At 65.7% G+C, this 16,021-nt stretch overlaps 3 protein-coding genes across 3 annotated transcripts; all 3 read right to left on the bottom strand.

Annotated features, from left to right (window-relative positions):
* Positions 1–147: 147 nt before the first annotated feature.
* Positions 148–4,049, bottom strand: ETHE1 (ETHE1 persulfide dioxygenase). Its single transcript, XM_082785578.1, has 7 exons — positions 3,790–4,049; positions 3,554–3,698; positions 1,707–1,855; positions 1,335–1,464; positions 906–995; positions 703–819; positions 148–319 (listed from the first exon to the last, which is right to left on the bottom strand). The coding sequence occupies exons 1-7, from the start codon at positions 3,865–3,867 to the stop codon at positions 267–269; spliced, it is 762 nt and encodes a 253-aa protein (XP_082641704.1). The 5' UTR covers positions 3,868–4,049; the 3' UTR covers positions 148–266.
* Positions 4,050–4,426: 377 nt separating this feature from the next.
* Positions 4,427–9,768, bottom strand: XRCC1 (X-ray repair cross complementing 1). Its single transcript, XM_082785576.1, has 16 exons — positions 9,372–9,768; positions 9,166–9,258; positions 8,965–9,063; positions 8,427–8,585; positions 7,723–7,797; positions 7,537–7,630; positions 7,356–7,450; positions 6,557–6,870; positions 6,360–6,476; positions 5,838–5,928; positions 5,685–5,763; positions 5,550–5,589; positions 5,366–5,457; positions 5,170–5,260; positions 4,853–4,928; positions 4,427–4,742 (listed from the first exon to the last, which is right to left on the bottom strand). The coding sequence occupies exons 1-16, from the start codon at positions 9,420–9,422 to the stop codon at positions 4,629–4,631; spliced, it is 1,680 nt and encodes a 559-aa protein (XP_082641702.1). The 5' UTR covers positions 9,423–9,768; the 3' UTR covers positions 4,427–4,628.
* Positions 9,769–9,823: 55 nt separating this feature from the next.
* On the bottom strand, positions 9,824–15,863 carry SMG9 (SMG9 nonsense mediated mRNA decay factor). Its single transcript, XM_082785577.1, has 14 exons — positions 15,555–15,863; positions 14,700–14,792; positions 14,139–14,210; positions 13,520–13,745; positions 12,887–12,984; positions 12,674–12,786; positions 12,196–12,307; positions 12,014–12,109; positions 11,511–11,596; positions 11,265–11,371; positions 11,085–11,192; positions 10,884–11,009; positions 10,310–10,454; positions 9,824–10,014 (listed from the first exon to the last, which is right to left on the bottom strand). The coding sequence occupies exons 2-14, from the start codon at positions 14,784–14,786 to the stop codon at positions 9,936–9,938; spliced, it is 1,455 nt and encodes a 484-aa protein (XP_082641703.1). The 5' UTR covers positions 14,787–14,792; positions 15,555–15,863; the 3' UTR covers positions 9,824–9,935.
* Between the last annotated feature and the right edge of the window lie 158 nt (positions 15,864–16,021).

Genomic DNA, 16,021 nt, shown 5'->3' on the forward strand with positions numbered 1-16,021 from the left:
CCCGACGCACAGACCACGCCCCTTCAATCTAGGCCACGCCCCCATCCAGCTTTCCTCACCCCTGCCTCTTCAGGCCCCGCCCATAACTCTCGAGGCCCCGCCCCCTCCCTCCAGGCCCCGCCCCCCAGAAGCCACCAGGGATCCCAGTCTCTCTTTATTTCCACCAATCACAGCACAGAAACCGCAAGGGGGCGGAGCCTCCCCCCTCCAGGGGGCGGGGCCTCCACCAGCCAGGGGGCGTGGCCTAATCCGGCCATGGGGCGGGGCTAGCCGGCGACGTCCTGGATCCCGCAGCGCAGATTGGCCGGAACCGCCACGTCTGGGGGCGGGGCAAAGGGGCGGAACCGGAAGTGAGGCCCCAGGAGGGGGAACACAAAGAGCGACGCACCCGGTGCGCCACCCTCAGGGTCCCCCCTGCCCCCAAAACCCAACTGCATGGTTCCACCCCTCCATTGGTTCCCCCCCATTTTTTTTACCCCCTCCCCATTATTTTACCCCCTCCCCAATATTTTTACCCCCCCAACTCTTTTTTTACCCCCTCCCATTTTCTCCCCTCCCCTTTTATTTACCCCCTCACCCATTTTTCCCCTCCACCCCCCATTTTTTTCCCTCCCTCCCAATTTTTTTTACCCCTCCCCGATTTATTTGCCCTCCCCCTCGAGTTTTTTGCCCCCCCCCCGAACCTTTTTGCCCCCCACCCACCCATCAGCTTCGGCCGGGGCAGCCCCAGCCCGTCCATCACCCGGACGAACTCCTCGGCGCTGAGGGTGAGCCGCGGGTTCAGGCTCCGCTCCTCCCCCACCGTCGACACCGTCTGCCCTGGGGGGGGGTCAGGAGGGGGGGCAGGGTCACGTGACACCCTCCCCCTCCCCCTCAGCCCCCCCCAGGCCCCTCCCCCCCCTCACCGGTGTAGTCGTGCGCGGGGTAGACGAGGCAGTGGTCGGGCAGGGTGAAGATCTTGTCGTGCACCGAGCGGTACAGGGTGCGGGCACAGCCTGGGGGGGGCAGGGGGGGGAATTGGGGGTGTTACCATGGCAACCGTCATCCCTGGTTACCATGGCAACCAGTGGGGACTCCCCAGTGCAGTGCTCCCAGTTTCCTGTTCCCCCCAAATGTCTCCCATTGCCCCGCAGTTCCTCCCAGTTCCACCCAGTCCCATCCCAGTGCCTCCCAGTGCCCCCCAAGTCCTTCCCAGTACTTCCCAGTCCCTCCCAGTGCCCTTCCAGTCACTCTCAGTCCCTCCCAAACCCTCCCTGGTCCCTTCCAATGTCTCCCAGCTCCCCCAAAACCCTCCCAGTGCCTCCCAGCCCATCCCAGTTCCCCCCCCAGCCTGCCCTGCTGGAAGTCGGTGCGGCCGCAGCCCCGGATGAGCAGCGCGTCGCCCGTGAAGGCCATGGAGTGGTCGTCCAGCACGAAGGTCATGCACCCGTCCGTGTGCCCGGGGCTCGCCCGCGCCTCCAGCGCCTGTGGGGGGAGAGGGGGAGGGACACAAAATGAGGGGGGGGCACCTGGGGTATCCCCAACCCCCCCCTTTTACCTCCCCACATTGCCCCCATCCCTCATTTCGTGCCTCCCCCCACAATCCTCCCCCTGTAGAACCCAGATTTCCCCTCCATCCCCCAAAACATCCCCCCAGCCCCCCAAATCCCCCCTCAAACCCCCCAAAAACCCCCAGACCCCCCCAGAACGCCCCCCCCGGCACTCACGAAGGCCCCGAAGCGCAGCGTGTCGCCCTCCTCCAGCAGGACGTCGGCGCGGGCACCGCTGGCCCGGGAGATGACGCTGCGGCAGCCGGGCAGGGCAGCGCGCAGGGCCCCCGAGCCCGTCACGTGGTCGGCGTGGCAATGAGTGTTCACTGCGGCACCAGGGGGGGCACGGGGTGGGGGGGCACCGGTGAGAGGGGCGGAGGGAATTGGAGGGGGTGGGAGCGGGGATGGGGGGACCCCAGGGATGGGGGAACCAAATGAGGGGGGAACCAGTTATGGGGGGTACTGGGGTGGGGGGAAGCTTATTGGGGGGGGACCTCGGGGACGGGAGGACTCAAATAAGGGGGGAACCAAGGGAGGGGGGAACCTTAGTGAGGGGGGACCCCAGGAAAAGGGGGACCCGAATGAGGGGGGAACCAAATGGGGAAGGGACCAAGGGGTGGGGGGACCTTAGTGAAGGGGGGACCTTGGGGAAGGGGGACACAAATGAGGGGGGGACCAAATGAGGGGGGAACCAAGTTTGGGGGGAGAAGGAGAGGGGGGGAATCTTAGTGAAGGGGGGACCTTGGGGAAGGGGGACACAAATGAGGGGGGGACCAAATGAGGGGGGAACCAAGTTTGGGGGGAGCAGGAGAGGGGGGGAACCTTAGTGAGGGAGGACCCCATGAAAGGGGGACACAAATGAGGGGGGGACCAAATGAGGGGGGAACCAAGTTTGGGGGGAGCAGGAGAGGGGGGGAACCTTAGTGAAGGGGGGACCTTTGGGAAGGGGGACAGAAATGAGGGGGGAACCAAGTTTGGGGGGAGCAGGAGAGGGGGGGAATCTTAGTGAAGGGGGGACCTTGGGGAAGGGGGACACAAATGAGGGGGGGACCAAATGAGGGGGGAACCAAGCTTGAGGGGAGCAGGAGAGGGGGGGAACCTTAGTGAAGGGGGGACCTTGGGGAAGGGGGACACAAATGAGGGGGGGACCAAATGAGGGGGGAACCAAGTTTGGGGGGAGCAGGAGAGGGGGGGAACCTTAGTGAAGGAGGACCCCATGAAAGGGGGACACAAATGAGGGGGGGACCAAATGAGGGGGGAACCAAGTTTTGGGGGAGCAGGAGAGGGGGGGAACCTTAGTGAAGGGGGGACCTTGGGGAAGGGGGACACAAATGAGCGGGGGACCAAATGAGGGGGGAACCAAGTTTGGGGGGAGCAGGAGAGGGGGGGAACCTTAGTGAGGGAGGACCCCATGAAAGGGGGACAGAAATGAGGGGGGGACCTAATGAGGGGGGAACCAAGTTTGGGGGGAGCAGGAGAGGGGGGGAACCTTAGTGAAGGGGGGACCTTGGGGAAGGGGGACACAAATGAGGGGGGGACCAAATGAGGGGGGAACCAAGTTTGGGGGGAGCAGGAGAGGGGGGGAACCTTAGTGAGGGAGGACCCCATGAAAGGGGGACAGAAATTAGGGGGGGACCCAAGTATGGGGGGGTACCAGGGGTAAAGGGAAGCAGGGAGAGGGGGGAACCAAATCAGGGGGGAACTTTGGATGGGAGGGACTCAAATGGGAGGGACTCAGGGATGGGGGGGACCTGAATAAGGGGGGAACCAACATTTGGGGGGGGTTCCAAGATGGAGGGGGGGACACCAAAAACGGGGGGAAACAAAGGTGGGGGGAACCCAGGAAGCCGGGCAGCGGTTGTAGGGGGGACCCAAATGCGAGAAGCCCCCAGGTGAGCGGAAGTATCCCTCAGGAAGGCGGAAGTGCCCCCCAGAAAGGCGGAAGTACCCCTTCAGAAAAGCGGAAGTGGCTCCCCAGGAAGGCGGAAGCCCCCCCCTTTTCCTTGTCCCCCTCGGGCCCTCACCGGCGTAGCGCAGGCGGAGGCCGAGCTCCCGCAGCAGGCGGCTGTCCCGCGGCACGGTCTCCAGCACCGGGTCGATGATGACGGCGTCGCGGCTGCCCTCGTCCGCCAGCACGTAGGTGTAGGTGCAGGAGCTGGGCTCGAACAGCTGCGGGGGGAGGGAACGGGGCCGTCGCCAGCCGCTCCCGGCCGGGCCCTGCCCCGGTTCTCGCCTCCCCGGCCCCCCCCCGGCCCCGCACCTGCCGCAGCAGCAGCCGCCGCCCGGTCCCGTAGCTCCGAGCGGCTCCGCGCAGCGCCGGGCCCCACCGCGACCACATCGCGCCCCCGCCGCCGCCGGACGCGGACGTTGCCCCTTTAAGAACCGGAGATCGGGGGGGGAGGAAGTGGGGAGCAGTGGAGAAGGGTTAAAGCGGCGATGCCGCGCCTTGCAGGGGCCCACGCCACGCCTTAAAGGGGCGATGGCACGCCCTAATGGGGGGCACACCGCGCCTTAAGTGGGCAACGCCACGCCCTCCAGGGCCCACGCCACGCCTTAAAGGGGCGATACCACGCCTTAAACATGACCAAGGCACGCCTTAAAAGGGCAACGCCACGCCTTACAGGGGGCCAAGCCCCGCCTTAAAGCGGCGATGCCACGCCTTAAAGGGGCCATAGCCCCACGGCGGGGCCCGACCTTTGTCCTCGCACCTTGAGGGGTGTGTGTGAGGCCCCGCCCCCCTCTGATGTCACACACAGCGAGGGGGGCTGTGATTGGTGGAGGGGGCCCGGCTGGTGTTTGCTGATTGGGTGTGGGGCTGGGGGACGGGTTAACCCCTGCCCTGCCACACCCCTCCCCACCCCAGGGCAAAGTCCACGGAGCCACAAGGAAACACCAACTTTTTACCAAAACTGCTTTAATTCGGGCAGAAACGACCCAAAACAGAGAAAGGGGGTTGGGGGGGGTGAGCCAGGTGGGGGCCTGGCCCCTAACATGGGGCTAACGGAGGGCGAGGTCACGGTTCCGTGGCGGTGACGTCACGATGAGGTCCCAGTGATGTCGCAGCGATGTCATGATGACGTCACGATGATGTCACGGGGCTCAGGCGCGGGGCACGACAGCGAAGGGCTGGGCCGGCAGCGGGCGCAGGCGCTCCCCGCACAGCAGCACCCAGCGGGGCCGCACGAACGCCAGCGCCGGGTTCAGCTCCAGTGCCTGTGGGGACACCGGGGGGGGGGACACGGGGACAGGGAGGGGTCACGGGGGGGTCACAGGGTCACCAGGGGGTCACGGGGGGGTCACAGGGACACCGGGGGGGCTGTCACCTCCTCAAAGGTCTCGTCCCATTCCTGCGCCGTCACCACGTGCGTCACCTTCTCGCTCATGTACTCGGCCAGTGTCCTGCACACCAGTAGAAACCAGTAGAAACCAGTATGGACCAGCTGTGCTTCCTGTTACAACCCCCAGAAACAGCTCCCAGTGCACCCTCCCAGTAACAACCCAGCATGCAATCCCAGTCCAACCCAGTATCACCTCCCAGCATCACCCAGTATGTTTTCCCAGCCCAGTACACCCTGTCCCAGTTTGTCCCAGTCCCTCCCAGTTTACACCATGTCCCTCCCAGATTGTCCCAGTCCCTCACCCCCCGAAGGCAGTCACGTAGCGCTGCAGCAGGCGCCGCTCGGGGGCCTCGAAGTCTCCGTAGAGAAAGAAGGTTTTGTCCTCAAAAAAATCTGGGGGGAGGGGGAAAAAAAAAAGGCGGGGGGGGGTCAGTGGGGGATACAGAAGGGGGAGGGGTCCCAAAATTGGGAGGGGGGCCACAAATTTTGGGGTCCCACCAGGCAGGGGGGGAACGGGCTCCTCCTCGCTGTCCGTGTTCTCGTCGGTGGTGCCGCCGTAGGGGTCGTCCTCGGGGGGGGCGGGCGTCACCCTGGGGTGGGGGGGGACACGGGGGGGTCACCAGGAGGGCATTGACCCCCTGTGACCCCCCCCGGGACCCCCCCCGTAGCTCCGTGCCCTCACCCCCGCAGCTCGTCCTCAGTGTCCCCGTCGGCGTCGTCCCCTGTGGACAGAGGTGGGTGGTGGCTTCCAGGGGGCGGGGCTAAAGGGGGCTGGGTGGGGCTAAAAGGGGGCGTGGCCTCGCGAGGCTCCTCCTACCTGGGGGGGCGTCACCGTCGGAGGAGGAGGGGGGGGTCCCGGGGCCCCCCGAGGGGCCGGGCTGCGCCGTGGGGGGGCTCTGAAAGGGGGGGAGGGGAGGCGTTGGGGGGGTGGGGGAGGGGCCAAAGGACCCCGAGCTCCGCCCCCTCAAACCTTGTGGGCGGGGCGAGGGCGGGGAGGGGGCGGGGCATCGTCAGGCTCCTCCCCGTCACTGCCGGAGGAGGCGGAGCCATCCATGAGGTACCTGGAGGGGGGGAGGATTACCCACAATGCATCCTAAAGCCCCTCCCACCAGCCGTTGAAGCCCCACCCATTCAAATTAAGCCCCTCCCCCTCCATTTAAGCCCCTCCCCCTGCTTCAAAGCCCCTCCCACCACACTTGCAAGCCCCTCCTAGTCCATTGAAGCCCCTCCCACCACTTCATGAAGCCCCTCCCTCCCCCCTGAAGCCCCTCCCACGCACAGAACTGCCCCCATCCCCACCCACTTTATGGGCGGGGCCTCCCCAAGCCCTTCCCACCACCCTCCCAGTGGGCGTGGCCTCCCACCCTTCCCCTTCCCCACCTCCCCCCCAAACCCATGGGCCATGCCCCCCACGGGTGGGCGTGGCCTCAACGGGCGTGTCCCCGAGGGGGCGTGGCCTAAGTGGGCGTGTCCCCGAGGGGGCGTGGCTCACGGTGCGCAGGGCAGGCGGCGCCGCAGCCGCTGGCAGTCCCAGATCCAGGCGGGGCCCACCACGACCCCCCCCATGGCGCGCGCCCGGGCGGCCTTGGGGGTGCGGGGGAAGGCGCAGCTGCAAAGGGGGGGGGGGAACCACAATTAACCACGGGGGGGTTAATTAACCCCTAAGGCCCTCGTTAAGGGGTTACCTACACCAGGTGGGTGCTGTCGGGGGTCCAGTCGGGCCGGTAGGCGGCCCCCATGGCCAGGGCGGCGTCGCGCAGGCGGCCCCGCAGCGGGTGCTGGAAGCCGCTCAGCACCACCACCACCCCCCCCAGCACCCCCCCCGAGCCTGGGGGGGGTGGCGGGGGGCTGCCGGGCCCCCCCCGCGGCTTTTTGGGGCCGGGGGGGGCGGGGGGGGAGGTGGTGGTGGTGGCGCCTCCCCCGTTGGCTTTGGAGGAGGAGGAGGAGGGAGGGGGGGGGCGGCGTTTTGGGGGGGCTGCCGGTTTCGGGGGGGCTGCCGGGCTCTGCGGGGAGGAAAGGGTTAAATGGGGGGGGGGGGGGGGAGGAGGGGGGTTAATTTTGGGTGGGGGGGGCTTAATTTTGGAGGTGGGGGGCTAATTTTGGAAGGGGGGCTCTTTTTGGGGAGGGGGGGCTGGTTTGGGGGAGAAAAATGTGGTTTTGAGAAGGGGGGTGTCTATTTTTGGGGAGGAGGGAGGGTTTCCTTTCTTGGGGGGGGGTCCATTCAGGATGGGGGGGCTCTTTCTGGGGAGGGAGAGGGCATTTTTGGGAACGCAGGCTTAATTTTGGGGAGAAAAACATGGTTTTGAAGAGAAAAATGTGTTTTTGGGGAGGGGGGCGGGCTCATTTTGGGGAAGGGGGCTTGATTTTGGGGAAGGGTGGGGCCCATTTTCAGTGAGGGGGGGCCTTTTTGGGGGGAAAGAGGCTCTATTTTGGGGAAAAAAAGAGCCGATTTGGGGGCTGGGGGGTCCATTTTTGGGGGGGTTCTCACCTTTGGGGGCCGTGGGGCTGGCGGGGCGGCGTCACTGGAGGTGGCCTGGAGGGTGGCGACGGCGTAGCTGGGCCCGGGGGGGTCCTGGGGGGGCGCTGGGGGGGGGCAAAGAGGTCGGTGCTGCAAGGGGGGGCCCCAAATGGAGCGATTTTGGGGCGGGGGGGCCACATTTTGGGGTTACCTTGCGGAGAGGGGGGGCGCTTGTAGAAGAGGGCCCCCGGGCGGCGGGGGCTGCCCCCGTCCTCGCGCACCGTGAAGTGCCCCAAACGCGTCACCTGGGGGGGGGCACCAAAAAACAGGGGGGTTATGAGGTGGGAAGGGGGTGGGGGGAGTTTGGGGGGGGTTTTGGGGTCGGGGGGGCGCTCACCGGTGGGTCGGCTGCGGCTTCGTCGCCCTCGGGGGGGGAGAAGAAGCGCACGAAGCTGAGCCCGAAGGGGCGCGTCTGGGGGGGGGCACAAACAAAACATTATTAGGGCGGGGGGGCAAGGCCAGAAAATCCCCAAATTGCCCCCGAGGGCTTTTTTGGGGTCCCTGGGAGGGCTTTTGGGTCCCCGGGGTGTTTGTGGGGGGCTTTTGGGCTTCCCAAGGGGTATTTGGGGGTCCTTATGAGGGGTTTTGGGGTCCTTGGGGTGGTTGTGTGGTGGTTTTTGGCATCCCCCGGTGTTTTTTGGGATCCCTGGATGTTTTTTGGGGGTCCCCAGGTGTTTTTTTGGAGTCCCCAGGCGTTTTTTGGGATCCCCAGAGTGTTCGTGGGGGACTTTTGAGCTTCCCAATGGGTGTCTGGGGGTCCTTGGGGTGGTTGTGGGGGGGTTTTGGGATCCCCAGGTGTTCTTTTGGGGTCTCCGATGGTTTTTGGGGTCCCTGGGTGTTTTTTGGGGTTCCCCAGGGTGTTCATGGGGGGCTTTTGAGCTTCCTAATGGGTGTTTGGGGGTCCTTCAGAGCGGTTTTGTGGCCCCTGTGTGGGTTTTGTGGAGGGTTTTGGGGTCCTCAGGTGTATTTTGGGGTCCCTGGGCATTTTTTGTGGGTTCCCAGGCGTGTTTTGGGTTTTTTTTGAGGTGTTTTTGGGGTCACCTGGCAGTAGGGCTGGGAGCAGACGATGCGGACGCGGTCCCAGGGCCGCTCGGCCGCCGCCTTCACCAGGGCGTCGGGGCCGAAGAGGCGAACGCGCTGCAGCCCCGAGCCCGCCCGGCTCTCCCCGGGGGACAGGAAGGCGGCCATGGGCAGCAGCACCTGCGGGCAATTAGCAGGGGGTTAATTAATCACGGGGGGTTAATTAGTCATGGGGAGAGGGGAATTAGTGAGAGGAAGGGGTGAGGTGTGGAGGAGAGGGGGTTAAGGACTGAGGGAGGGGGGTGAAGCAAAAAGAGGGGTGTTAATTAGTAAGAGAAGGGGTTAATTAATGACAGAAAGGGTTAATTAATGAGGAAAAGGAGTTAATTAGCAAGGGAGATGAGCTAATTAATAAGGGTTAATTGTTGAGAAAAGGAGTGTAAGTATTCAGGGAGGGGGATTAATTAATGAAGAAAGGGGTTAATTGGTGGGGGAGGGCGTTAGTTAATGAGGGAGGCGGTTAATTAACGGGGATGGTCGTTAATTTGGGGGGGGTTACCTGGAAGTCGCCCCCCGCGGCCGCCCCCACCAGCACCTCCACGAAGGCGGCGCCATCATTGCCGATGTGAACGCTGTGGATGCGCTGCTCCCGCGCCAGCTGCGGGGGGGGAGAGGTTACGAGACCCCCCCGGTACCGGGACCCCCCCCCGGTAACCGAGACCCCCCCCCCGGTACCGGGAAGGCCCCGGGGGGGTCCCACCTGCAGCACGACGCTGATCTGCTTCTCCCCGGCCGCCGCCGACCTCCAGCGGCCTCCCGAGTCCGGCTGCAGCAGGTTCTCGGCCCGGTGCCGCTACGGGACGGAACCGGGGGGGCTGAACGGGCACCGGGGGGCACCGGAGAGACCCCGGGGGGGGCCCTGAGGGTCCCCGAGCCCCCCCCCGGCCCCCCCGGCCCGGCCCTTACCGGGTCGGAGCTGGTGGCCGACACCACGGCCTGCACCGGGATCTCCGGCATCGCCGCCGCCGCCGCCCGGAAGCGGCTCCCGAGGCGGGCGGAAGCGACCGGAGGCGCGCGGGGGGAGCCGCTCTGTGCTGGCGGTCCGCCACGCTCTATGGTCGCCGGTCCTCCGCGCTACACTGCGCCTGCGCGCACAACGCGGAAGTAGCTCTTTTCCGCATGGAGCCACTCTGTGCCGTCAGTCAGCCACTCTCTATGGTCACCGGTCCTCCACTGTACACTACGCATGCGCCCGCAATGCGGAAGTAGCGCTTCCCCTCACGGGGCCGCTCTATGCCGTCAGTCCGCCACGCTCTATGATCCCCCGTTTAACCCCTTCCTCCCCGCACACCAGCAATTAACGCAGAGAGCCTTAATTACTCCCCCGGGGGGCGGGACGTTAATTAACCCCCCCCTAATTACCACCCCCGCGCACCCCCCGGTGGCAAAAATGGACAGCGGGTGCCTGGGGAGGCGTTTCCAGCGTTTTTATTCGGACCCCGTTTTGGGGTGAATCGTGGCAGTTTCGGGTCAGCCCAGCAGGCGGCTGTACTCGGCCAGCGCCGAGGATTTCTTCACCCCGTCCCAGATGCGGGCGGCGTAGTGGAACCTGCGGGACCAGCACAGCTCCCAGTTACAGCCCAGTTCCTCCCAGTGCCCCCAACCTATTTCCAGTCCCTCCCAGCTCCCCCCCAGTCCCTCCCAGTGTCCCCCAGTCCCTCCCAGTACCCCTCAGCTCCCCCCCAGTCACCCCCAGTTCCCTCCAGTCCCCCCCAGTGACCCTCAGTCCCCCCCCAGTCCCTCCCAGTTCCCCCCACCTCCCCCATTCCCCCCCCTATCCCTCCCTATCCCCTCCCAGCACCCCCTACCCCCCCCCCAGCCCCTCCCAGTGCTCCCAGTCTCACCAGTTGCGCTCGGTGAGCAGGGTGTGGGAGAGCTGGGCCCGGGCGGCCGCCAGCACCCGGCCGCGGAGCCGCGCCACCAGCGCCCCGAAGGAGCCGTGGCCCCGGAACGGGGGCAGCAACGGGAACAGGGGGCCCCCCCCGGGCGCTGCGACAACACAAGGGGGGGTCCTGGGCATGAGACCCCCCCCCCAGACCCCAAAAAAACAAATCTTCCCTTTTTTACCCCAATAAGCCCCCCCCAAAACCCAAATCCTCCTTTCTCCCCTCACCAACCCCCTCCCCAAAACCCCCAAATCCCCCCAAAAACTGATTGCTCCCCCCAAAAACCGACCCCCTCCCCCCAAAAATGACCCCCCAAAAGAAAACTGACCCCTCCCCCCAAATTTTGGGGTGCCCCCGGGGGGGTCCTCACCAGCCTGGTGGGGGGGGTACCCTCCCCAAACACCAATCCCCTCCCCAAAAAACTCCAAATCACCCCAAAACCAACCATCCCCCCAAAAAAATAACCCCCCTAAATAAAAACCAATTCTATCCCCCCCAAAAAATTTTGGGGTGCCCCCGGGGGGGTCCTCACCAGCCCGGGGGGGGGCGTCCTCCCCCTCGGCCTCCATGGGGGGCAGCAGGAAGAGGTTGACCTCGGTGGGCAGAAACCCCTCGGGGAGCCCCGGGAAGAGGCCGCAGTCCAGCATGGAGAGCGCCCCTAAATTTGGGGGTGGGTTAACGGGGTGGGGGGGGTCCCCAAGGGGGGTTTGGGGTCTTTTTGGGGGGGCCGTACCCTTGTATTTGAGGTGGGAGTGGGCCATGAGGCGCTCCAGGACCCCGTGCATCTGCCGCAGGCGCCGGGGGCTGAAGGCTTCGGGGCGAGCGCGGTTCTGCACGAAAACTGCACCGGGGGGGTCACAAAATTGTTTTTTTTGGGGGTGTTTTGTTTTTTTTGGGGGGTTTTGGGGCTCACCCAGGTGGGGGTAGTACTCCGAGGGCTCCTCGGGGCCGGCGGCACCGCTGGGCTCGTGGCTGGGGGACGGGGTGGTGGGCTTCACCATCTCGGCTGTCTGTAGGAAACTGGGGGGATTTTGGGGTTGGGGGGGGATTTGGGGGGGTTATGGGGGGGATTTGGGTGTTATATGGGGGGATTTGGGGTTATGGGAGGGGCTGGGGGGGGATTTGGGGCTGGGGGGCTGTGGGTGCCCCCATCCCGTACCGGTAGAGCCCCAGGTCGGTGAACCAGTCCTGCACCAGCAGCACCACGTGGCACACGGTGAACAGGAAGGCGGCGATCTGCAGAGACTGCGGGCCCAGTGCGCCGTGACGTCACCGTGACGTCACCGTGACGTCATCATTACATCATCACCCCCCCAGCGGGGTTCCCACTGCGATCCCCCCACCCCAATATCACCTCATCTTCACCCAAACCCTTCCTATTGCCCATCCTACCCCTAATAAAGTCCTATTAATGACGTAATGATGACGTCACTTGTGCAAACTGTGGTATGACATCACTATGACGTCACTATGATGTCACCATGATTTTATTTTACCCCCCCAAAATCCTCCATATTGCTTTATCTTCCCCCAAATGCTTCCTATTGCTAATTACACCCCTAATAAAGTCCCATTAATCACGTAACAATGACATCACCGGTCCGAGGCGGGCTATGACATCACGATGACATCACGATGACGTCACACGCCCCCCCCCCTCACCTGCATCTCGACGTAGGTGTGGGGCAGGCTGTACTCGGGGGGCAGCTTGCGGTCGTTGTTGATGAGGTGGTCGAGGATGGAGGGGCTGAGGATGGGCTGGGGGGGCAGGGGGAGGTCAGGGGGGGTCCCATATTATTGGGGGGGGTTCCCCCGAATTTTGGGGGGGGTCCCGGGGCCCCCACCTGGGTGTCGAGGAAGACGACGCGCTCCTGGGTGATGAAGAAGTCGATGCCGCAGGTCTGGCTCCCCCCCCGCTCCTTCATCTCGGGGCTCTGCGGCCGGAACACGAAGGCCCTGGGGGGGGTGGGGGGGTTCAAACCCTGTCCCCCCCCAAAAAAAAAACAACAGAGCCCCCCCAGGCTCCCCAGCAGCCCCAGAGACCCCATTCCCCCCCAAAGTCTCCCTCAGAGCCCTCCCAGTTCCCCCCAGTCCCTCCCCAGCCTTCTCCCATTCCCCCTAACCCCTCTCCCAGTTCCTCCCAGTCCATCCCAGTTTATCCCAGTGCCCCCCAAGTCTCCCCATCAGCCCCAGAAGCACCCACAGACCCCTTTTCCCCCCTCCAGTCTCCCCCAGAGCCCTCCCAGTTCCCCCCAGTCCCTCCCCAGCCCTCTCCCAGTCCTCCCAATCCCTCTCCCAGTCCCTCCCAGTCCATCCCAGTACCGCGGGTCCTCCTCGGGCTGGTTGGCGGCCAGCAGGGACATGAGTGTGGACTTCCCAGTGCCCTGCAGCCCCAGCACCCCCACCACCAGGACGTCCGTCTGGTCCAGGAGGAACTGGGAGGGGACAGACGGACATGGGGGGGGGGTCCCGGGGAGGGGGAGGGGCCCGGGGGGGGTCCCGGGGAGGGTCCGGGGGTGGTCCCGGGGGTCCCACCTCGATGGCGCTGTCGCACCAGTTCATCTGCTCGTCCACCAGTTTGATACTGGTTTTCATCTTCTCGGGTGCCGCCAGCCGGGCCTGGCCGGCCACCGCTGAAAGGGGGAGGAGCCAGGGAGGTGATGGCCCCGCCCCCTCGGGTGGCCACGCCCCCAGAGTGTAACCCCGCCCCCACAAGCCCCACCCCACCCGGTGCACCCCTACCCAACCATGGGCTTAGTCCCGCCCCCAACCACAAACCCCACCCCTAAAGCATTAGCCCCGCCCCCAACGATTTAGCTCCACCCCAACGATTTAGCTCCGCCCCCAAAGCACTTAAGCCCCACCCCTTAAGCATTAGCCCCTCCCACAATACCTTAACCCCACCCAAAAACAACTACCCCCGCCCCTAACAACCCCACCCTAACAATTAGCCCCGCCCCCAAAGCAATGGCCACGCCCACAATACATTAGCCACGCCCCCAATGCACTAGCCCCGCCCCTTTATCCCCACCCAACCACCCCCAATTGATCCACCCCACCACAAGCCCCGCCCCCAGCACTAGCCCCGCCCCTGTGGGTCATAGCCCCTCCCCCTTGGTCCTAGCCCCGCCCCCTCCGCTAGCCCCGCCCCTCGCCCCGCCCACTCACGGTCCAGGGCTCCGGGGGGGGGCAGCCCCCGGCCGTGCAGCTGGTACACCGGCTGGGTGGGGCGGGGCCCCTCCCTCTCGCGGGGCGGGGCCAGCGCCGGCCCCTCCCCCGCGCCGGCCCCGCCCCCACCCCGCCCCTCCTCGCCCCCCCGCGCCTTCATCAGCACGATGGGCGGGGCCGGGCCGGGAGGGGGTGGGGCCGGGGCTGCGCCCGCCTTCGCCTGCTGCTGAGACCCCCCCCAAAAAAAAAGGGAGAGGGGGGTTGGGGGGGGATGGGACACCCCCAGCACCCATGGGTGCCCCCCAGCACCCACAGTGACTCCCCCCAGCACCCACTGGGTGACCCCCAGCACCCATGGGTGCCCCCTGGTGTCCATAAGGACCCCCCCAGCACCCACTGAGTGACCCCCGGCACCCATGGGTGCCCCCCCAGCACCCACAGTGACCCCCCCAGCACCCATTTATCCTCCCAGCACCCATTGGATGACCAACCCTGAACCCATAATGACCCCCCCAGCACCCATGGACCCCCCCCCCAGCACCCACTGACCCCCCCAGCACCCATTGTGTGACCCCCCCAGCACCCACGGGTGCCCCCAGCACCCAGGGCCCCCCCTCACCCGCTCAGCGGGGGGCTTGGCCAGGATGATGGGCGTCTTCTGCATCAGCGCCCCCGGCTCCTCCCCGCCGTCCTGGGGGCGGGGTCAGAGCACGGCCACGCCCACACGAGGCCCCGCCCACCCACCAATAGCCATGCCCCCCGCCCTGTCCCTGTGGCCCCGCCCACCCAGGTATAGCCACACCCCCATTGCCCCATGGCTGTCAATCATCCATCAGCCCTGCCCCTCCCATTAACCCCACCCCCTTCCTTTAAACCCGCCCCCTTCCTTTAGCCCCACCCCCTCCTTTAACCATACCCCTTTATTTAACCTTGCCCCTTAGCCCCGCCCTCTCCCCTTAACCCCGCCCCCCTCCCCTTAACCCCGCCCCTTCCAGGGCTCCCCACCTGCTGTCACTCACACCCGGCCCCGCCCACCCCTTAGCCCCGCCCACACTTTAACCCCACCCCTTCCAGCCCCACCCTGCCCCCTCTCCCACCCCACCCTCGAAGCCCCGCCCACCACCTGACCCCCTCGAAGCCCCTCCCCTCGAGGCCCCGCCCAGCCCGAGGCCCCGCCCACCCTGCGGTCTCCGCCCCCGTCGGGCTCCTTCTCCCGTGGCCACCGGCGGCGCCCCCCCGGGGCCGGGCTCTGCCCTGAGTCCGACATCGGCACCTGGGGGGGGAGGTATGGGGGCTGTAGGGGACCCTATAGGGGACCCTATAGGAGGTCTATAGGGGATCCTATACAGGGTTTATAGGGGATCCTATGGAGGGCCTATGGGGGATCCTATAAAAGTTCTATAGGGAATCCTATAAGGGAATCTATAGAAGGACCTGTAGGGATCCTATATAGTGCCTTATAGGAGTCCTGTAGGAGACTCCTATATACAGCATATACATGATACAGAATCTTATATGGATCCTATAGAGAAGCCTATAGAGGTTCTATAGGGGACCATACAAGAGTCCTATGAGGGACCTATAGGAGTCCTATATGAGATTTCTTATAAGGGGTTCTATAAGGTTCAGAGAAGATCTATAGCAGATCAATAATGCTCTATAGGAGATCTATAGGGGATCAATAGGGATCTATACAAGCCCTATAAGGGGTCCTATTGGGATTCTATAGGAGTCCCATAGGAGTTCTATAGGGGCCCTATAGGGGATCCTATAAGGCTCCATAGGGGATCAATAGGGATCTATAGGGGTCCCGTAGGGCTCTATGGGGGTTCCACAGGGATCCTATGGGGGCCGCAGGCACCACGAGGCCCCCCCGTACTGCATGGAGCCAAGGGGGCGTGGCCTACGGAAGGCGTGGCTACGGTGGGCGTGGTTTTCAAATGGGCGTGGCCTACGGGGGCGTGGCCTATATGGGCGGGGCCTACAGGGCGCGGAGGGGCGGGGCTATAGGGCCGCGCGGAGGGCGGGGCGATACCTGCGCGGCGAGCGGCGGTTGCCCCGGCAACGGCGCGGAGGGGGTGGTGGGTGCTGGACGTTGCCCCGGCAACGGCGCGGCGCGGAGGGCGCTGCCCCGGCAACGGTTGCCCCGGTAACGGCGGCGGTTCCCGGCTGCGCGCCCCCTCCCCCCCTCCCCCCTCCTTACCCGGCCTTTTCCCGCCCTCCCCGCGCGCCGCGCCGGCCCTCGGCGGCCCCCGTCCTGTGCGCACGCGCAGAAGGGCGGGGCCTGCGCGGCGGGAGTGGGGGCGGGGCCGCGCAGGCGCGTGGCGGGCGGGCGGGCGTTGGGGCGCCTTCCGCGCGTGCGCGCGGCGGGAGGGGCGAGGCGCGCGGAAAGAGGCCGCGGGGAGGGGAGGGGAAAGGGGGGGGGGGAATTAAAGGAGCAACGCCCCCTGGCTGTGGGCCCCCCCCCCCACCAGCAGGGCCCCCAGCTCCATGGCGGCCCTG

The sequence above is a fragment of the Aythya marila genome (genome assembly GCF_965140915.1).
Source record: "Aythya marila genome assembly, contig: HAP1_HAP1_SCAFFOLD_53, whole genome shotgun sequence".
In the NCBI taxonomy this organism is placed as follows: domain Eukaryota; kingdom Metazoa; phylum Chordata; class Aves; order Anseriformes; family Anatidae; genus Aythya; species Aythya marila.